General features: G+C 42.0%; 1 protein-coding gene and 1 pseudogene across 1 annotated transcript; both read right to left on the reverse strand.

Moving 5' to 3' along the window:
- Positions 1-28: 28 nt before the first annotated feature.
- Positions 29-4,645, reverse strand: LOC115246460 (cytochrome P450 3A40-like). The gene is made up of 13 exons (XM_029833913.1): positions 4,495-4,645; positions 3,508-3,601; positions 3,349-3,401; positions 3,143-3,242; positions 2,949-3,062; positions 2,775-2,863; positions 2,174-2,322; positions 1,965-2,092; positions 1,816-1,891; positions 1,461-1,621; positions 1,155-1,381; positions 836-998; positions 29-751 (listed from the first exon to the last, which is right to left on the reverse strand). Exons 1-13 carry the CDS (start codon positions 4,563-4,565, stop codon positions 665-667), a joined length of 1,512 nt encoding a protein of 503 aa, XP_029689773.1. The 5' UTR covers positions 4,566-4,645; the 3' UTR covers positions 29-664.
- Positions 4,646-7,681: 3,036 nt separating this feature from the next.
- On the reverse strand, positions 7,682-11,845 carry LOC101074175 (cytochrome P450 3A27-like; annotated as a pseudogene).
- Between the last annotated feature and the right edge of the window lie 7,624 nt (positions 11,846-19,469).

The raw sequence follows: 19,469 nt of genomic DNA on the forward strand, positions 1-19,469 counted from the left end.
ATAGCAAATGACTGTGACCTGCTGGGTGCGCTGAGGCGGTGGTTATTCCAATCCAATTGAATTTATTATGAAATCACAATTTTAAATCATCACAAAGGTTTCCAAAATGCTGTACAGGAAGATAGACACAATAAAACACAATTGCTAATTAATTGTTCACCCTGGTTAAAATATCTGTCCATATAAAATCAACAATCTATGGGGTGTGAAAAGCCACGGAAAATAGGTAGGATTCAAATGCCATTTTAGGAGCAACAAGCCCATCCACCCAGAAATTGTAATATGTCCAAAATTGAACAAAGAATATATGACAAATATCAACAGGTATTGTGCACATGTGCATTAAATGCAACTCAACACTATAGAAAAATGAACAACATACTCAGGTGCTTCATTATTCATCTTTAAAGTCATTACAAAAATAAGCTTGTATAAATGCATGGAAACAAAATACAACACGATAACTAATAGAAATCATAACTGGTTTGTGTATGTGGTATGCTTTCCATTCTTTTCATTATTTCGGGATATCTGGTTGAAATGCTTTTCTCCTTAATTGAAGAAACCAAATTATTTGCTAAAGCCTAAATTAGTGCTGCAGTACACATTCTCCATTAATTTTCATATAGTAGCCAATAATGTTACACCCTCTAAATAGCACAAATTAGTTTGACACATCTCTGAGCTTCAGTTTCAGCTTGATGGGATTCTTGGGTGTGACAAATCCTTCATTGCCCAGCACCATCGGGATCTACGGGAAGAAAAAAATGTCCTTATACATTTTTCAGTTTTTCAAGACAGAGTCCCTATGTTAGAAAGCTATATTCCTTCTCACATCAGTCTCCTGGCAGGTAACAAAACTGTAGTGCTGGAGGATCTCTGCAATGGCAAGCTTCATCAACACCAAAGCAAAACGATTGCCAATGCAGTTCCTGGGTCCTGCTCCGAAGGGTAAGTAGGCGTAGGGATCTACGTTATCTTTGTTCTCTTTGCTGAACCTTAAACAGAAGAATGAATACATTAAATAATACATTTGTGTCAAAATGACTTTAAGTTGTCATTTTATAAGACTACTTAACTGATATCTTGTGCTTTCTGATTTTTGTGGCGTTAAAGACCAATAAAAGCTGTGAAAACAAAGTAAAAGTCTCTACCTTTCAGGTTTAAAGGCCTCAGGTTCAGGCCACAAAACGGGGTCACGCTGGAGAGCATAAACTGGAATAGCCACCACAGTTCCTTTGGGGATGGTCAAACCATTGATTTCCACCGAAGTCTTTGTCATTCTCTCTAACCGGTTGGCGATAGGATACAACCGCATTGACTCATTCACCACCATGTCCAGGTACTCCAGCTGCATCAGGTCATCATAGTTTGGTCGAACCTTGAACAACATTCACAACAAAGTCTTTTAGTTGCTAGCACAAGAAAAATCAAAATATAAAAAAAATACTCCAAGCCACCTTTCCAGGGAAAGTTTTGTCAATCTCCTCTTGCAGCTTCTTTTGGATTTTAGGGTTTGTTGCCAGATTGTAGGCCAAAAATCCAAGAGAGCTGCTGGTAGTTTCATAGCCAGCAAAGATGAAGATCATTGCCTGGGCAAGGATCTCATTATCAGTCAGCCCTGCAATATAAACACACCACCGTCACTGGGCTTATGCAACTTAGCTGATAACTGAGGCTCATTTCCTCTTCATTTCAGAATAAGAGCACAAATCCAAAGTTGTTTGTCAATAACTTGAAATATAAAATCAACATTTTACAAATTGCTCTATCACGAATGCAAGTTCATTTCTTTGACCTGATGTGGCTGTTTACCTTTTTGTGAGCTACCCTCTTCATTGCCTTCCTGCATTTGAGCATTCACCATCAGCTGCATGAAGTCCACTCGGCTCTACAAAAATGATGCAAAAATCCTTGACTGCTCAAACATTTGGCAATAAACCAACATTAATAGTAAATGTTACCTTTTTTTTGTCTTTATTCCGGTCTGATTTGATCTGCCTGAGGAAGTTATAGAAGAAATCTATCACATGAGCTGGGAAAAACGAAAAATCCACCTTATCGAAAATTGGTTGAGTGAACGGAAACAAAACTGAAACAAATGAGAATCAAATAATTAATTCAGGGCCACAGGACAGGTGAAGTGAGATCCATGCTGAATGTCTTTGCATACCAACAAATATAAGCAAAGGGTTTAGGAAGTTAAATTTGACCATCTTCTTAATATTGGCCACAAAAGGATCAGAGGGATGGTTGATGGAATCGATGTCTGCACTGAACGCAGTGCTGGTTACCACATCCATGCTGTAAGGTCCAAATACACTGCCAAAAGAGAAGAGAATATCCGTCAGGTCAGCAACAGTGAAAGCAATGAAGATTTTTAGACCAGATGGGTAGATGGTTTAGAGACAACAAGGATAAAACAGGAGGAAGAGCTGGAGGTGGCAGAGATGAAGGTCGTTGGGTGCTCTCTGGGAGCAACAAGGATGGAAAAGATCAAAGAATAATAATAATTTTTCAGAGGGAGACCACAGGTTAGATGGGTTAGAGTAGACTGAGATGGTTTATCTATAACTACTATATTTGTAGTATGAAACCACCAGAAAAGAGACCTTGAGGAAAACCATAGATGACATATGCGGAAGAAGATAAGGAAATATGGAGTTTTCTGGCAAGCAAAAACAACAGAAAGGTCCCACCATCCAAATGTTTGTAGGAAAAATTATTTTGTTCAACGTAATATTAAAGTGATCCATCTGACTTAACAGACTCACTCTTTCACGTCGATGACCTCATCTGCTTCCACTTTCTTGTGCAGGAAATTGAGCAGGTTTTTGGAATGCTGCAACATGATTGTGTACATCTAGGGGACAAGGCAAAGATCTCTTTTAATGCTAATTTGAGTAAAGGATGTATTTTGAATTCACAGTTTATGAATGAACAATCACCTCCTTTAGTCGTCCACTGGTGAAGGACGGGGAGAGTATTCCCCGGATCCTCTTCCATTGTTCATCTTCTGCTACTGACACAGCATCACGTAATGGTCCGTTCAGACCAAGATCCTGAACAGAACAGGTTGACATTAGATTGGAATTACACCTATTAATTAGTTAATTAATGGTATAAAGTCTTGCCTTCTTACCCGTCTGTTGGTGAAGTTAGAGTAACACTCCTTAACCAAGATGGTTTTGATTATCCCCGTGTCCATGATGCACATCAGAGGCTGTCTGCCATCGTACAAGCTTGCAAAACAATATCAGATTTCATGAAAATGAAGTTGCATTTCTCACAAACTGACTGCAGTTTTCTTTGTTAATGATAAAGAAACATAAAAAGTCACATACTTACCCCCACACCTTTCCATATTTTTTGTAGCATTCTTCATCAAAATGGTGGACTCCCTGAAGAGTGCAATGAAAATGAATTGCGTCAAAAAAGACAGTCAAAACTGATTTGTGTTTTGAAAATGATTGCTTCTTTGGATCAGATAATAATGATGCAGCTCACCTTTTTGTAGTTCAAAAATGTCCCAATAAAGGGCCATGGTTTGGGCCCAGGAATTCCTACTTTCTTGAAGAAGCCATATGGAGCGTATCCATATCTGGAATTCAAACCAGGACAAAAAAGCTTGAACTCACTTCCTCTTCCTTTATTCATTTATTTAATTTTCACTTTTGGAATTTCTAGACACAATTAATAATGTTGCTAATTATTTGGTGCATCAGGTTGTTTTATCACTACATCATCATCATCATCATCATCATTATTATTATTATTATTATTATTATTATTATTTTATTATTATATTCTGGTTATGAACTGGGATCTTTTCATCTGTCTGCTTTCTTTAAGAAATAAAGTAAACATTAGTTGCCTCACCCTATAGGTCAATATAGGTTATTAGTTAATTAATTAATCTGAACATTTATTTCAGCTACATTTGTCCGAAGGTTTATCCACTAAAAGATGATTTTTATGGCCGTTCATCTAGAATCGCGACCCTTTTTTGAACTTTGCCTCATTTTCAAGATTTTGTTTCCTTACAATCGTCACTCAACCAACACAATGTGACAAAACATTTCACGCATGGCAAATACACGCACAAACAGGCACATACACGCACATAGGATGATTGTAAGGAATATGACTCAGCAATACGGAAACAGGTGTTAAGCTGTTCCCAAAGGAGCGCCGTGATGGTTGACCGCAAACATTAACGTACGCGTCATGTATCATTTAGAAGAAAATGTCTTCTAAATGATACAGGAAAATGAAAAAATATCGTGTTCATTGTTTAAATCGCAGATGTGAAATGAACGCAGTCATTTATTCCCTTCACTTTTTTCGATCTCCAACTTTTCTCCCAGTGAGCAGACGCTTAAAACTGTGCCGAACGTGTGGTTTTTCTCACTTTAACGGAATGAATCTAAATCCGATCATCAAGCCTTTATTATTATTATATATATATAAAAAAATCCAGGCGCACAAACTTACACTGTGATGAGTGTGATGACAAGAGCAATCAGAGTCCAGGTTTCAATCGAAAAGTTTGGAAGTAGATCCATGCCTTGTCCGTTCGAGCACAGCAAAAAGTGGATCTGCTCCACAGTCCAGACGGTTGTCAGACCAATACCCCTCTTACATAAGAGCCAGGACTCCACTCCCTCTGCTCTTGAATTGCGTAATGACGTTTCACCTAGTAAATGACTTTTCCTCTCATTAAATAAATCAGATAAAAAAAAACCCTGATCAGGCTATTCTGTCCGAGATAGGGCTCACTCTGTTGTAGAACAGGCGTATTTAATATTTAAATAAAGACAAAATGGCTTGTCTGATTGTTGTCAATACTTTAGAATGTTTGCATGAAAAGTAAACCAACAGTTCCTAGTGTGTGTGTGTGTGTGTGTGTGTGTGTGTGTGTGTGTGTGTTGGGTGTAATTAATATGGAAATATGTCAACCTTTAACCTCTTTGGACAATGAGCTGGGAAAGTTTTCTCCTATAACAAAGGTGGTTGTGTGAGGGATGAAAATAGGTGAAATTCGAGCGTGAGTTTGTTGAGTTGTTATCAAATTTCCGATTTCACTAGCAAATTGAGGACATCTATATAAACCAGAGTTTGTTGTGGACTTCTTTTGCCATAGCGATTCAAAGGAAACCCGACTAATTAGGAGTGAAGATGTTGTTAAAATGTCTACTTAGAACTAATATAGGTGTTGACTTTTATGTTGGGTCTTTCACAAGACTATTAAGTGTGTTAAAATGTATGGAAGCATAAGTACACACAATCACTAGATTAATTTTAGTATGTGAGCTTTACATGTTCTTTTCTTTTAATTCAAATATGCATTTATTTTCTTAAACAGCAATGCTTAAGTATAAATAAAGTAGCTTGGGTGGATTAGATCTAAACAAACTACTGACAGAGGAGCATAATACTGTTAACCCTTCTAAAATTCCCTTAACACAGCTCTCGGCTTTAGTTTCAGCTTGATGGGATTCTTGGGTGAACATTATGACATGTTTTTCTTCATTAATGTTAAACAACGCAGTTTCACGCTTACCTTCACACCTTTAAGAGAACACTCTCATAAATTGTGTCAAAAAAGGGAAAATCAGTGACTACTTAAATCAGATAATACGAATGAGACAAGGTGAAAAGGTAATATGGCTAGAAGTTTAGGAGCAGGATTTAACTTGTTATATCATGATGTCACTGGGAAGAGAAGTGGACTGGGAGTAACGACTTAAAAAAGAAGGAGGATTTCTGGAGTGGCGGTGATCATAGAGACAGGTAGGAGAATACTTGATGTCGTCTGGAAGAAAAACAAATAAGGAGATTTGTTGGTGGAATGAGGAGGGATTCCCGGGAAGAGGTCACCTCAGAAGTAAGAAACGGAATGGCCAGAAGACTGTAGACAGGAGCACAGGGAGATAAACTTTAAGTGAAAGTAGAGGTGGCAAAAGCTATACAAAGTGTGCATGTTGACTTGTATGGAAAGTTGAAAGTTAAGGAAGGAGAAAATAATTAATACAGGCTCCACCCACATTTTGTCATTAATACAGGTTAACCAGGTGGAGAAAAAAGGTGGCTTGGGTATGCAGCTTGTTGGGTTTAAAAAGGAAAGAGAAGGACATGTACTGACACGTGCCAGAAGAGTGATCAGATGATGAAGAGTACCGGTACAATTGTGACTATTGAGGTGTGGGAAGTAGCAAATTAAGAGTGGAGTCAGGAGGACAAGAGGATGAAGAGTGGGAAGGACGTAGGTCCTGATGATTTTCATGATATACAAGGAGAGCTCGCTGATGAGATGCTGACTAGGTAGGTTGTAAGGGAAGGCCTGAGATATCCAGGAGAAATGTGCTGGTCAGAGAGAACTGCCTTGTGTTTCTGTACATCCTGATCATGTCTTGAATATATGTGTTCAAAGGTCACTAAGAGGTGATTTAATAGCTGTTATCTAGAATCACAACCCTTCGTCGACCCCTGCGTCATTTTCAGCATCGGTGTTCGTGGTTGTGTCACAACATTCCCTCCGACACCAGAGAGATATGACCAAAAAAATGTATGTCTGGAATCATTCAGCAGAAATTGTGATTATTTCAGGTCTACAATTAGTTTTTTTCTGTGATTAAAACTTGTACCTGAGAACTAAATGTTATTTAAGAGTACAACACAACACTGCAGCTCATATCATATCATGCAAAATTAAACCAGTTGTAATTCTTTCTTTTTTTCCATCTTGATCTTTTCACCTTATCCTTTACTTTCAGTTCCCAGTGAGCAGAAGCAAAACTCTGTGTGTGACGTCTGTTGTTTCTCACTTCCACAATTCAAATAAAATTATTATGGATTTTATTGAGTGAAACATAAAAAAAACCATAACAGGAAAAACCCGCTCATGCTGCAATGAGTGTGACAACAAACGCAATCAGTTCATGTTTGGAAGAGTTTGGAAGGAGATCCACTGCTGTTGGATCTGAAACCACTGATGAAATAACATTTCACCCAGTAAATGACCTTTGCCTACCAATTCAAGGAGTCAAAACACACAAATAATCATTCCTGAGATAAGGCTCACTTTGTACATGCTTAGTATTCTTAGTATTCAACGTGTCATTCTGCTAACACAGTGAGGACGTGAGGAGATTTGGGCTGGTCCTCAGAACTTCAATGGACTGTTTTGGGGTTAAGACCTGGTTTAGAGGTTGAGGGTAGAATAGGGTTTAGGTCAGGATTTGTGGGTCAGTTGGGATGGTTAGGGTTAGACATTAAGTTGTGGTGGTTGGGGTTAGGATAGAGGGCTAGGATTGCATTATGTGTATTACTACATTACCCTTAGTTCTGGACGTTCATTTTGAACACCTTTTCTCCAGTTAAAGTGAGTGCTTAGTTAAGAGTGATGGTTTAATTGCTGCCGATGACAACAGCGATCACGGACATCCTTGGTCAAAGGTGTGCAGATATGCTCACTGTGCCCTCTTTCACGCTTTCTCTCTCTCTCTAGTTGGCTATCATTATGTAAAAGGTCACACACAGGCAATATTGGCAAAAACCCGATAGTGGATGTTGTCATTTGTCTTCTGGTGGTTAGATGACAAAATGGTCTAAGTCATACATATTGCAGAACTGGATATCAGTCACTAAAGAGAATCTCAACAGACTTTCTAGCACCCATGAATGCAGTGTTGTTTCAGTCTTTATGTAAATATCTATAGAAATATCTATATTAAAAAAGAAGGAAACCCCTCTTGATTACCATGCTGAGGTTATTGTACGCCAGAAAAACAAACAAATCAAATTCTAAAATTTAATAGTGTTTCTAAACGTTACACGATATTATGTAATAACAATTATAACCAACAGGTGGCAGTGAAGGCCAAGACTTTTACTGGCAATGTCTCATCGCTGGGTAGTGGAAGACATGGATATAAACGGAATTTCTCCGAAAATATTTGATTGCAGGTTTTGTGTGTTCCCGCAGGTAGCCTCTATAGTTGACTGTATAAGTGAAAGTGTAGACACGACAATTCTGCATACCTTTGCTACATAGAATTTCTATCAATAGGGACATGCATAGGTATGTGCCAGAACAGTGATCAATATACAATTTTATACTCTAGGCTAAATAATATTATGGGCCCAGAACTTAAACCAGAGAGGAAACCCACAACAAAAAGGTCATGATCCCATAATATATGTTGGGAAACTATTAAAAATGCACAAAATTAGCCAAGATACTAAAAAAAAAAAAAATCCACAAAAACAGAGGATGAACCACCAAAAACTTACAGAAAAGAAAATATTTGCACCATGACTCACTGATTTAGTTTATCAGTGAACAGATCAAACGTCTTACTGTAAGAAGAACATTTATGACATATGTGCAGGCAGAAAAGCACGAGCCTGGAGTCCTGGCAGGGATCAACATGATGGGTGTCTTGGGATGAACAAATCCATTATCATCCAGCACCATTGGAATCTATGAAAAGAAGAACTGTGTCACAACTGAAGGCCAGCAACCAGCCACACACCAAGAGAACCCCTGTTTTAAAATGTGGACAGAGGGCAGAAATCACTTCTCACCATTGTCTCCTTGCAGGCAACAAAGCTGAAGTGCTGAAGGATCTCTACCAAGGTCAGCTTCACAACCAGCATGCTCATTCTTGTGCCAGTGCAGCTCCTCGGTCCTGCTCCGAAGGTTAGGAGCCCGTAAGGATCAATGTTGTCTCTGTTGTCTTTGCTGAACCTAAAAAGAGGCCCAATAGTTTAAACCGCTGACAAAATGTGGGTGGAGCCTGTCTTGATGTTCTGTACCTTTCGGGTTTGAAGGAATCCGGGTCCGGCCACACAGTGGGGTCACGATGGAGCGTGTAGATGGGCACAGCGACCGCCACTCCTTCAGGGATGATCACACCACTTACTTCCACAGTGCTCTTCGCCACCCTCTCTATGCGATTACCAAGCGGGTACAGCCTCGACGTCTCTGTCACCACCATGTCCAGGTATTTCAACTGTAGCAGCTCCTCGTAAGTTATCAGACACTGGAGGGCGAATTGTACGCTTGTTATTTGGCGCACAGTCAAGATCTGAACAGAAAAGGCAACAGTGAGACGACAGTTGGGGGAAACCTTTCCAGGAAACGTTCTGTCGATCTCCGCTTGCAGCCGTGTTTGGGTCTTAGGGTGGACTGCCAGGTTGTAGGCTGTAAATGCCACTAAATATGCCATGTTTCCATTCCCGACGAGGGCAAATATCAAGGCCTGAACCATAATCTCCTCATCGCTCAGCCCTGCAAATCAAACGCGACACAGGCGGTCGATGAAAGCTGTTAAAGCCATAACTCGTGATACTTTATGAATATTTTTAAGAAGAATTACAAATCAATCAAAAGATGTTCTTAAGGGACTATTTTTCTTTCTTTATTTTGGAAAAGTTATCTTCAACTGTCACTGTGGAATTACAAGTTTAGGAAATGGAATTTGTAGTGGAATAATGTTGAATTTGACAGAATGGAGGAGAGTGAAGCAAATAGACAAAAAGAAGCGGCTGCTGACGAGTTCGAGTGCAGGAAAAACAGAGATGGAACCATTAATGGGGATTTCATTCGCTTCATTCTTCCGTCATCATTGCTATTTTTGGGAATGAGAAATGAAAATAGATCTTGATATCTTGAAGGTGACCCCTCGTTTGTGCTTTTGTTCTACCTGCACTGTCGCAATCCTTGTTGCTGCCGTCTGGAGCTTGAGCATTCAACATGAGCTGCATGAAGTCCACTCTGTCCTGGAAGATACGACATAAAGAGAAACCCGAGGTCAGAAACCAAACCACACATAAACCCCAGTCCCAACACAATGAGCGCGTTACCTTTGGATTATTTTTCCGTTCCTCTTTGATTTTCTTTATCACGGATATAAAAAACTGCAAAGCCTCACTGGAGTTAACTGTGATATTCATCTTGTCCATAAGGGGCGTAAGAAAAGGAAAGATTGCTGAAACAAAACGAAATACAGTTAATTCAGGCATCTAAATGGAGACATGAACAGTCAATATTTGTGACGTACCACCTAACAAACGCCAGAGGTTCATGTAGTTGTACTTGCTAACCTCTTGAAGGTAATGGAGGAAAGGACTAGATGGATTGTTCAAGGATTCTATGTCAATGCTGAAGAAAATGGCGAATGAAATATATAGGGTCAAATCATTCTGCAAAGAGGAAGGGAAAATGTCTTATAGAAATCTAATTATTTGGCACAATTACAGATGTGAGCCCAGCTGGTTTCAGTTCCAACTTTTTCTTATTAAAACAATGACTGTGTCACGTCACCGGCCGCTCTTCTTCCTGGTTGTTCGGATGCTCGTGACAGACTCGAGCACATTATGGAGCGTTAGCTAATGCATTTTCATTTTCAAACTTGACATTTTCACTTTAATGAAGTCGCAGAATTAGCAGCTTGAAGAAGAAGATAGAAATGTAGTCGGGATGATTGAGTATTCATTTGATTGAGTCAAACAATGCAGCTATATCCCGAAAATGAAAGTGCATTTCTGCGCTCCCATTTTCGTATTAATTACGGCACAGATTTGCTTCCATACTTAATGTCCACCGAAACGTACTGTCTGATGTTGACAGCTCCTTTATCCTCTAGCCCGCGAATATTTCCCATCAGGATGTTTGAGTGCTGCAACATTATTGAAAACATCTGCCCAAATATGAAACAGACACAGAGGTATTGAAGAATATGACATATGAAGGCATCTTAAGTTTTCTGATGTCTTTACAAACGTCTTTCATTCGACCACTTGAGAATGCTGGAGACACGATCTTGTGAACCCTCTTCCAGTTGTCATCTCTCAGAAAGGGTAATCCCGTGGATAAGATGCCATTTGGACCGATACTCTAAACACACACAAACACACGCGCACGCATGCACACGTCAAAATGAGAAGTGAGGTTGTTTCTTTATCCCCACCCTCAAACCAAATATTCCCGTCTCACCTTTCGGTTGAGGAAGACAGAGTAGCCCTCCTTAACAAAGACGGTTTTGATCATGGCCGTGTCCACGATGAACATCACGGGTATTCTGCCCTCATATAACCTTGTCACACAACACCAGGCCGTCAGTTGTAGCTCACATGTAAGATGACGATCAGACGAAATGATCATCAGCGCTGACCCCCAAACCTTTCCGTATCATTTACAGCATTCTGTGTAAAAGTCGAGGAGGCCCTGAAGTACAGAAGGGGTGAAGATGATGTCAGAGGAGTCAAAAAGACTGTGGGCATGTGTTTAGATCCCAGGATGGAAATGGAACTCACCGTCTTGTACTGTAAATATGTCCCAATAAAGGGCCATGGTGTGGGCCCCCTGATGCCTACTCTCTTAAACAAGACATATGGAGCACATCCATAACTGAAAATGAATGAAAGTTCAGCTTAATCCAACTTGATTTTTACAGCATCTGTTAGGATCAACACTGTCTCTCAGCACTTTACAGAAGCTCAGTACCTCCAGCAGGACTTCTAACAGGGAGAAACCTTGAGTTGGACTGGTCATTACAACATTAGAAAGGGAAATATAAGGCTAATGTGTAGTTGTGCTGAAAGCATCCAGCCCCCCAAAAAGCTCAGTTGGTATTAAAAATACCACCAACAAGAGAAAACGTCTCCTCACCATGACACAAGAAGCAATAGGTTTAGTCAATAACAAACAGAATACATGTATTTCATGTTCTAATTCTAGCTACTTACGTGGTGCTGAGTACAATGACAAGAATTAACAAAGTCCAGGTGTTCAGGAAGAAGTCAGGAAGAAAATTCATCTTTGGCTCCTCAACCAAAACTGCACGCTGCACCTAATGGGGACCGAGTGTCCTTAATAATGCAACCAACCCCTTCTCCAACCATGTCACATCCCTGTCTGACTCACAACGGGAGAAATGGGTAAAAAACCTATCAGACAGGGAGCTCACACAAGCCGAGGAGGAAGTGCTGTCCAAAGGTTTGAATTTTGCAGTCACCCCTGAAGAGGTACCGACTGTCGAACTCATCACAGCCACTGAGACTGCCATTAGAAACAACAAACTCCCGGAAGCAGAAGCAGAACAGATTAGACTCAAGGTAACAGCCGCTCTTGCTAGTGCAAAACCTCCCACCTCCAATATCACGAATGAGGAAAAAAGAGCCATTGCATCCTTAGCCAAGGACAAGAACATCACCATCTTACCAGCTGACAAAGGTAGGTGCACGGTCGTACTCAATACCACTGACTATGACACCAAAATACTCAGTCTTCTGACAGATACCGCCACGTATGAGAAACTCAAACGGGACCCCACCAGCTCATACAAGAAGAAGGTGGTAGACTTACTACAGAAACTGGAAAAGGATAAAGCCATTGACAGACCACAATACTACCGTCTATATCCAGGAGAAACCATCCCTTGCATTTATGGATTGCCCAAGATCCACAAACCAGGGACCCCTCTCAGACCCATAGTAAGCAGCATCAATTCGGTAACCTACAACATTTCCAAATACTTGGCCTCCATCTTGTCGCCCATGGTTGGCAACACCCCACACCACATCAAAAACTCCCAAGACTTTGCTCAAAAAGTCATTGGACTCACACTACTTCCAGAAGAGACTATGGTATCTTATGATGTCACGTCACTCTTCACGTGCATCCCCACTGCCAGCGCCATAGACACCATCCACAAGCACCTTCTATTGGACAAGAATCTTACAGAAAGAACAACCTTAACACCGGCCCAAATCTGCACCATGCTGGACCTGTGTTTGAACACCACCTATTTCCAGTACAGAGAAGGCTTCTACAGGCAGAAACATGGCTGTGCCATGGGCTCACCAGTATCCCCTATAGTTGCCAATCTATACATGGAGAAGGTGGAATCCCAGGCCCTGACATCCTTCACAGGAACTGCGCCAAGCCACTGGTTCAGGTATGTGGATGACACCTGGGTCAAAATTCAAATACAAGAATTGGAAGCGTTCTCCGATCACCTCAACAAAACAGACGAGCATGTAAAATTCACCCGGGAAGAGGTAAAAGGAAACAGTCTGGCCTTTCTGGACTGCGCAGTCGAGATCACTGAGGACAGAAATCTCACCATCGAAGTCTACAGAAAACCTACACATACCGACCAGTACCTCCAGTTTGACTCTCACCACCCACTGGAACACAAGTTGGGAGTGATCAGAACTCTCCAACACCGGGCCAGGGAAATACCCACCACATCCCAAGGCAGAAAGAAGGAACAGAACCACATTAAGACAGCTCTCAAAACATGTGGCTACCCAGACTGGGCCTTCACCAAAACCTCAAGAAAGCAAGACCTCAGCAAAGGAGAGGAGGAGAGAAACAAACGCCGCAGCGTTTCCATCCCCTACCTGTCTGGAGTCTCGGAGAAGTTTAGGAGGATCCTCCAGAAACACGACATACCGGTTCATTTCAAACCCAGCAACACCCTCAGACAGAGGTTAGTACACCCAAAGGACAAGACACCAAGACCCAAACAAAGTAATGTTGTTTATGCTGTACAGTGCCAGGAGAAATGCAAGGAACTGTACATTGGGGAAACCAAACAACCTCTACACAGAAGAATGGCACAACACAGACGTGCCACCTCTTCGGGTCAGGATTCAGCAGTCCACTTACACTTAAAGGAGAGTGGGCACTCCTTCGAGGACAGCCAAGTACGGATACTGGCCAGAGAAGACCGCTGGTTCGAAAGGGGGGTCAAGGAAGCTATCCATGTTAAATTGGAGAAACCATCCTTAAACAGGGGTGGTGGCCTGAGGCACTTCCTATCACCCACATACAATGCAGTCCTCCACTCCTTCCAACAGCAAAACAAACATTCACACCATTCCAAGAGACCCAGTGACTCATCACCATGTGACCCAGCAGACAAAGGGGAGACATCTCAACAGAAACTAGGTCAACGACCCGACCAACGACCCTGCTAACGACTCTCAGGTGACCACCCAGATCATTAGCATGCAAATGGTCCAGGGGCTATATATTCTCAAGCTCTCTCCCCAGCGATTTCAGAACTGAAGAAGCCTTCTGGATAGAAGGCGAAACGTCTTCAAGAGAAGAAACCCAGTCCAGTTGACAGAGAAAACTACCTTGGACTTAATAATGCAGTTTTCTTATGACTTATACCAATAGCCTCAAGTTTGCTTGAGACCAAACATCTGACAGTTTTAATTGGCCCAAAGGCAGTGAGGGTTTCTGCCTGACAGGTATTCTTCATTTACTGGCTTCCTGTGACAGGATTGCTGCTTCAGAAGAAATGGGTGCAGGCTTTCCACCCACTGCTCCGCAAATTAGACACAACGAAACGCTCCGAAGACTCCTTGTTTATCAGTTCTGAACCCGACTGTTACCGCCCCACAGTCAACCACAGTCTGGATCAGCCTTTTTATTTTCAGACAAAAGACCTTCTTATATTAAAGGTTATTCAAAATCTGGTACGTCTCACAGCACACCATGTAAAAAACATCAGAATAAGCACCATACTCAGCAGTGAAAGTGGGTTCCCCCTCCAGGTAAGAGAGCCTACCTGTTCAAACAAAATGTCACCACCAGTATTATATCAACACAAATATGCATTTCAAATATTTGCTTATCTTAGACACACTGGGAGCAGATCAAACAGTCTTTAGATACTGATAACGGCCATCTTCATCTGCAAAATCGACATATTCATTTAAATTTTTCTTTGATGTCACTTCACTACCCAGGTGTAAGCAGCATAATAACATGCACAACTGACTTTGGAAGAGAGTGGAGAGACTTTTTTAATGGCAGGGGGTCAGGGGCAGAGAGATGCCGTGATGTTTATCACACGAGAAATTCCTGCTAGAGTTAGTAGGCTTATCCTAGCTAAGGTTAGTCTAGGGTGCACCAAAAACAAGCTGGCATTTAAATTCATGTTCGAAAATACAGTCATTCTTGTTTTGTATTTGTAATTCTTATTTGGTCCAACAGGGGGCAGCGCAGGGTGAGATTTGTTATGTTACCGTTAAGAAGAAAATATCATCAGGCTAATAAATATTTTATTTTTATTTATAATTTGTTGACAGTACATTCTAATTTGTATTTCTCTTTTATAATGGAGCTTTCATAACTATATTCAACCAGAGTTAATGTTACATAAAAACGTAATCCAAAGCATTATATTCTATTTTGTTTTGTTTGGAGTCTGTAGAAGTAATTTATTCAAAGCAATGTGTGAAAGCCTATCATTCCTTTTTTAATGTATACACATTGATCCTGTTGAGGAAAACCATATTTCAAGTGCAAGCAGCTTTCCCCTCCACAAACAGTTCAGTTTAAACAGCTAAAACAGGAAGTAATGGGCCAGATAATTTGACAGCCGTTCATAATCACGGGCTTCAGGCCACAGCAACTAAAAATCTCCTGTGGAGTCACAAACAGCTCAGGAGTTGGTGCAATTATTGTCTCTGCCAGAGGGGGCTGACGGAGGGTCATGCTTCAAAAGGAAGCGTCCAATATGAGTTTCCTGCACCAACGGGAAGCAAACACCATCTAACTGTTCCTGCTGCACCACCCCATGAAGCAGACCTTACAGCAAACAGGCCCTGGCGGGGGCCCGGGCTTTGTGGTGGGTCGGGGGGACACGGCGACGCTGCTGCCATGTCAGACCGACTCCGTCACCGCTGTCATCTACTAAATCCACTAAATCCACTGGCTCCACATCTGGCTGCTGTTCCAAAGGATTTCTGAGAAGTACACAGTTGGTTACTTGTGACCGTAAATCCCAGTGCCATGCAGCAGTCACCTGTCTGTCTGTCTGTCTGTCTGTCTGTCTGTCTGTCTGTCTGTCTGTCTGTCTGTCTGTCTGTCTGTCTGTCTGCCTGCCTGCCTGCCTGCCTGCCTGCTTGTCTGTCTGCCTGCCTGCCTGCCTGCCTGCCTGCCTGCTTGTCTGTCTGCCTGCCTGCCTGCCTGCCTGCCTGCCTGTCTGTCTGTCTGTCTGTCTGTCTGCCTGCCTGCCTGCCTGCTTGTCTGTCTGCCTGCCTGCCTGCCTGCCTGCCTGCCTGTCTGTCTGTCTGTCTGTCTGTCTGCCTGCCTGCCTGCCTGCCTGCCTGCCTGCTTGTCTGTCTGTCTGTCTGCCTGCCTGCCTGCCTGCCTGCCTGCTTGTCTGTCTGCCTGCCTGCCTGCCTGCCTGCCTGCCTGCCTGCCTGTCTGTCTGTCTGTCTGTCTGTCTGTCTGTCTGTCTGTCTGTCTGCCTGCCTGCCTGCTTTATTTTTAAATTTAAACCAGACTAAGTGACCCTTTTAGGGTTTCTCATGTCATGAGCGACTCTCAAATATGCCCATGTGACACCTAATCCATCTTGCTAACACGTCTCTGAGCAGCGTATAGATTATATCTGCGTGCATGATCAGAGCAGTTTAGCGTCCCGACCATCAAAAGCATCGAATTTGACCTGGCGGCCGAACGCACGCGGGGCTTTTAGGGGTCATCACTGCAGATTGCACTTTAGCGCAGACATGTTAGCTGCTCGGAGATGGAAATTTGTAATCGCTAAATCCGTCTTTGGGTTGGTTTGAAGGGTTTAGAGTTTTGTGCGTGGGATCAAGATGTGTGACCAGCATGTGGCTGAGCAGCCACACACACACACACACACACACACACACACACACACACACACACACACACAGTGATATGACTTCTCTTTAAAATAAATGAAACAAAAAAAAATGTCATTTGGGTTTTCCTCTCTTTCAGCATTAAATGTAATAAGAATCTATCTTTGCCTTTATCAAAGGATTTTACTGTGTTCCTGTGAAAATTATGGGCTATGTTTGGAAAATCAAGGGAGGCAAAGCTGAGTTCCAAGGCAATTTTTAACTTGGTTGTTTGGCCATGGGAGATATTTTGAAATGCCAGCCCGAATTAAAGCATTTTTCTTAGGTTTTATTAAAAGGATACTAACAAAACAGCGAATATGTCGCCCAAATGAATTTACAATGAATTTATCCTACGTTCAACCAAAGATCACAAATATGTTATTTTGGAAAATGAGAGGATTTGAAGGTGATTCTGATGGAAACGGGTTCATTGAACGGCCGCCGTGTCGTCTCTGCATTTATCTGTTTCAGCAGACCAAGTCCACCAATGATGTCATCACTCAACCTTTAACAATACGAGGAACAAAACTTGCGCCCGTGTTGTACATCTGCTGGAAACAATCTCACTCTCTCAGGGGGTCAGAAAGGTCCTGAACTGTGTTCTAAACCATGCATTAGTGGGTTTTGGACTGCAAACATGGACATAGATTTACTGGTCTGAGATGCTTTAATGCTTTTAAACAGGGAGAACTGGACATTTTCTTCTGCTTCTGATTGTATTTGTCTGTATGGAGCCCATTAGAAGTGCTACAGTTAGCACGCTAGCTGTCTCAGTCTGAAAATGATACCACAGTCTAATGTGCACAGAAAGTTCGGCTCAAACAGAAAGAGCCACTGGTTTTAGTTTTTAAAAAGGGCCTCACAATGCTAGTGAAAGGACAATTACACGTTGAACTGCTATTGATGTTGCCCTCTGCTGAGAACGGCCAGAAACTCAGGCAGTAAAACCTGAGTTGTGAGGACATCATAACTATCTGCATCTCCGCACATAGGAAAAAAGTAACCAGTTGAGTAGTTCGACATTCCTCTCTCTGCACGTTCCCCACTCAGTGTGAAAACAAGTGAATTGTGGGAAATCCATACAGTCTGGAGCATCGTAACTACTGGCCAGAGAAGTGGGCATTAGTCAGACTCCGGCCCTGCCTGTCAGAACACTGATGGACTCGCAGTACTCATGGAAGACACGGGCTGACCTACCACCCATTATCATCATTGCCAAATTATAGGAAGATGTGTATCACACAGACCCACACACACAATATAGAACAACCTCATCAAAATTCTGACAGAAATGACTGATTTTATAAGTGAAATGAGACCTGCAAGACACAGATGTGCATTAACCCCTCCTCTGTGTTAGAGTGTCACAAAGATTTAAAAAGCATTTGTGTGTGTGTGCGTGCGTGTGTGTGTGTGTGTGTGTGTGTCCAGTACTGTCTGTGTAGCTGATGGGAGGATCAGTGTAACGGGGCCTCACATAGGTGATAAGAAAACACATTTACAAAACAAGTCAGTCCTTTTAATATAAACCAACTGGGAGAATCCAGTAATCTGGATTTTTGATTGTATGTTTGTTGACATTTGGGGAGAAATTTTCCAGGTTTCCTGAAAACACTTTCCCCACTTCGGCTTCTTCACCAGTCCAGCCACGTTGCACATTGTTCTCTTGGCTGTGGAGCCGCCGCTGCAGGTGCACTGCATACATCTCTGCATGTCCCATTCGCTGAGATGATTAGTAATTAGTCGACAGCCATGCCTCCCGCTTTGCCACTCTTATGATGCCCATACAAACACACGGAGCGTATCTGAATCACACAGAGTTTCGACATGTTTGACACAGGAGAGAGCCTGCAGGAGGCTTCCAGGCATGTTTTCCCAACTAAGGTTTCGCTCGACATTGAGTGCGTGTGGCGACTTCTCATTTATCCAGGTTTCAGGTCAATAAAGGCGAGCTTCAAAGATCGATTGTCAACGATCCTTCTGTAAACGGCTTCACTTCTATATTGTAACATAATATGTTATAATATTTGTTACAAGTGAAGCGAGTGGTGGCTCCAAACCAGGGCCACAAAGATACGTCGGTATTCACCATTTGGGTGAAACAACCATTTTGCATCTGTTGACACCTGACTGGAAAACAGATTAGCGGTCAGTTGCAGTTAATCCGGTCATTATGAACCAAATGGAGAGAAGCTTCGGCGTTGATCTCAGGTTTTGAATTGTCCAAAGACTGCCGGCACATTATCCAGAGGAGGGAAGAAAGCCGTCATTAAATGGAAAACAAACTAAATCCCACAAAGCGAGAGAGGAGAGAGGCAGCCGCCGCTGCTGTAAAGGTCCCAGAAAGCAACTCCAGGGAAGCAATTTGGCCTTGATGATGCCCCCCCCGCCCCAGATTGCATTGTCATTTTTCCTGACTAGTTCTAAGACCCATAATAATAATGAAAGGGCTGAAATCCAGAATTGGTGTTCCTCAACTGCTGTATTTTACAAAAAGCCCTAAGGAAATCCTGAAACTGTCACTGTTGTTCATTTATGTATGACAGAGAAATAGCAGGAAAGTGACCACTTTTTTTACAGATAAATATCTGCCCACTGCTGGAAAATTCAGAGTCGGAATGAAACCCATCTATCTCCCACACTGTGATTTTTCTTTTCTTCTGCACCATTCTACCAGCATGGAAGACAGAACGAGGGAGAGGCTGCAGATCTGAGAGTATAGATTGCTATTCTGTGTCATTCTCATCTCTCCATGACCAAATCTATTTCTTCAAAGGAGCCTG

This window comes from Takifugu rubripes, chromosome 3, assembly GCF_901000725.2.
Source record: "Takifugu rubripes chromosome 3, fTakRub1.2, whole genome shotgun sequence".
Taxonomy (NCBI): domain Eukaryota; kingdom Metazoa; phylum Chordata; class Actinopteri; order Tetraodontiformes; family Tetraodontidae; genus Takifugu; species Takifugu rubripes.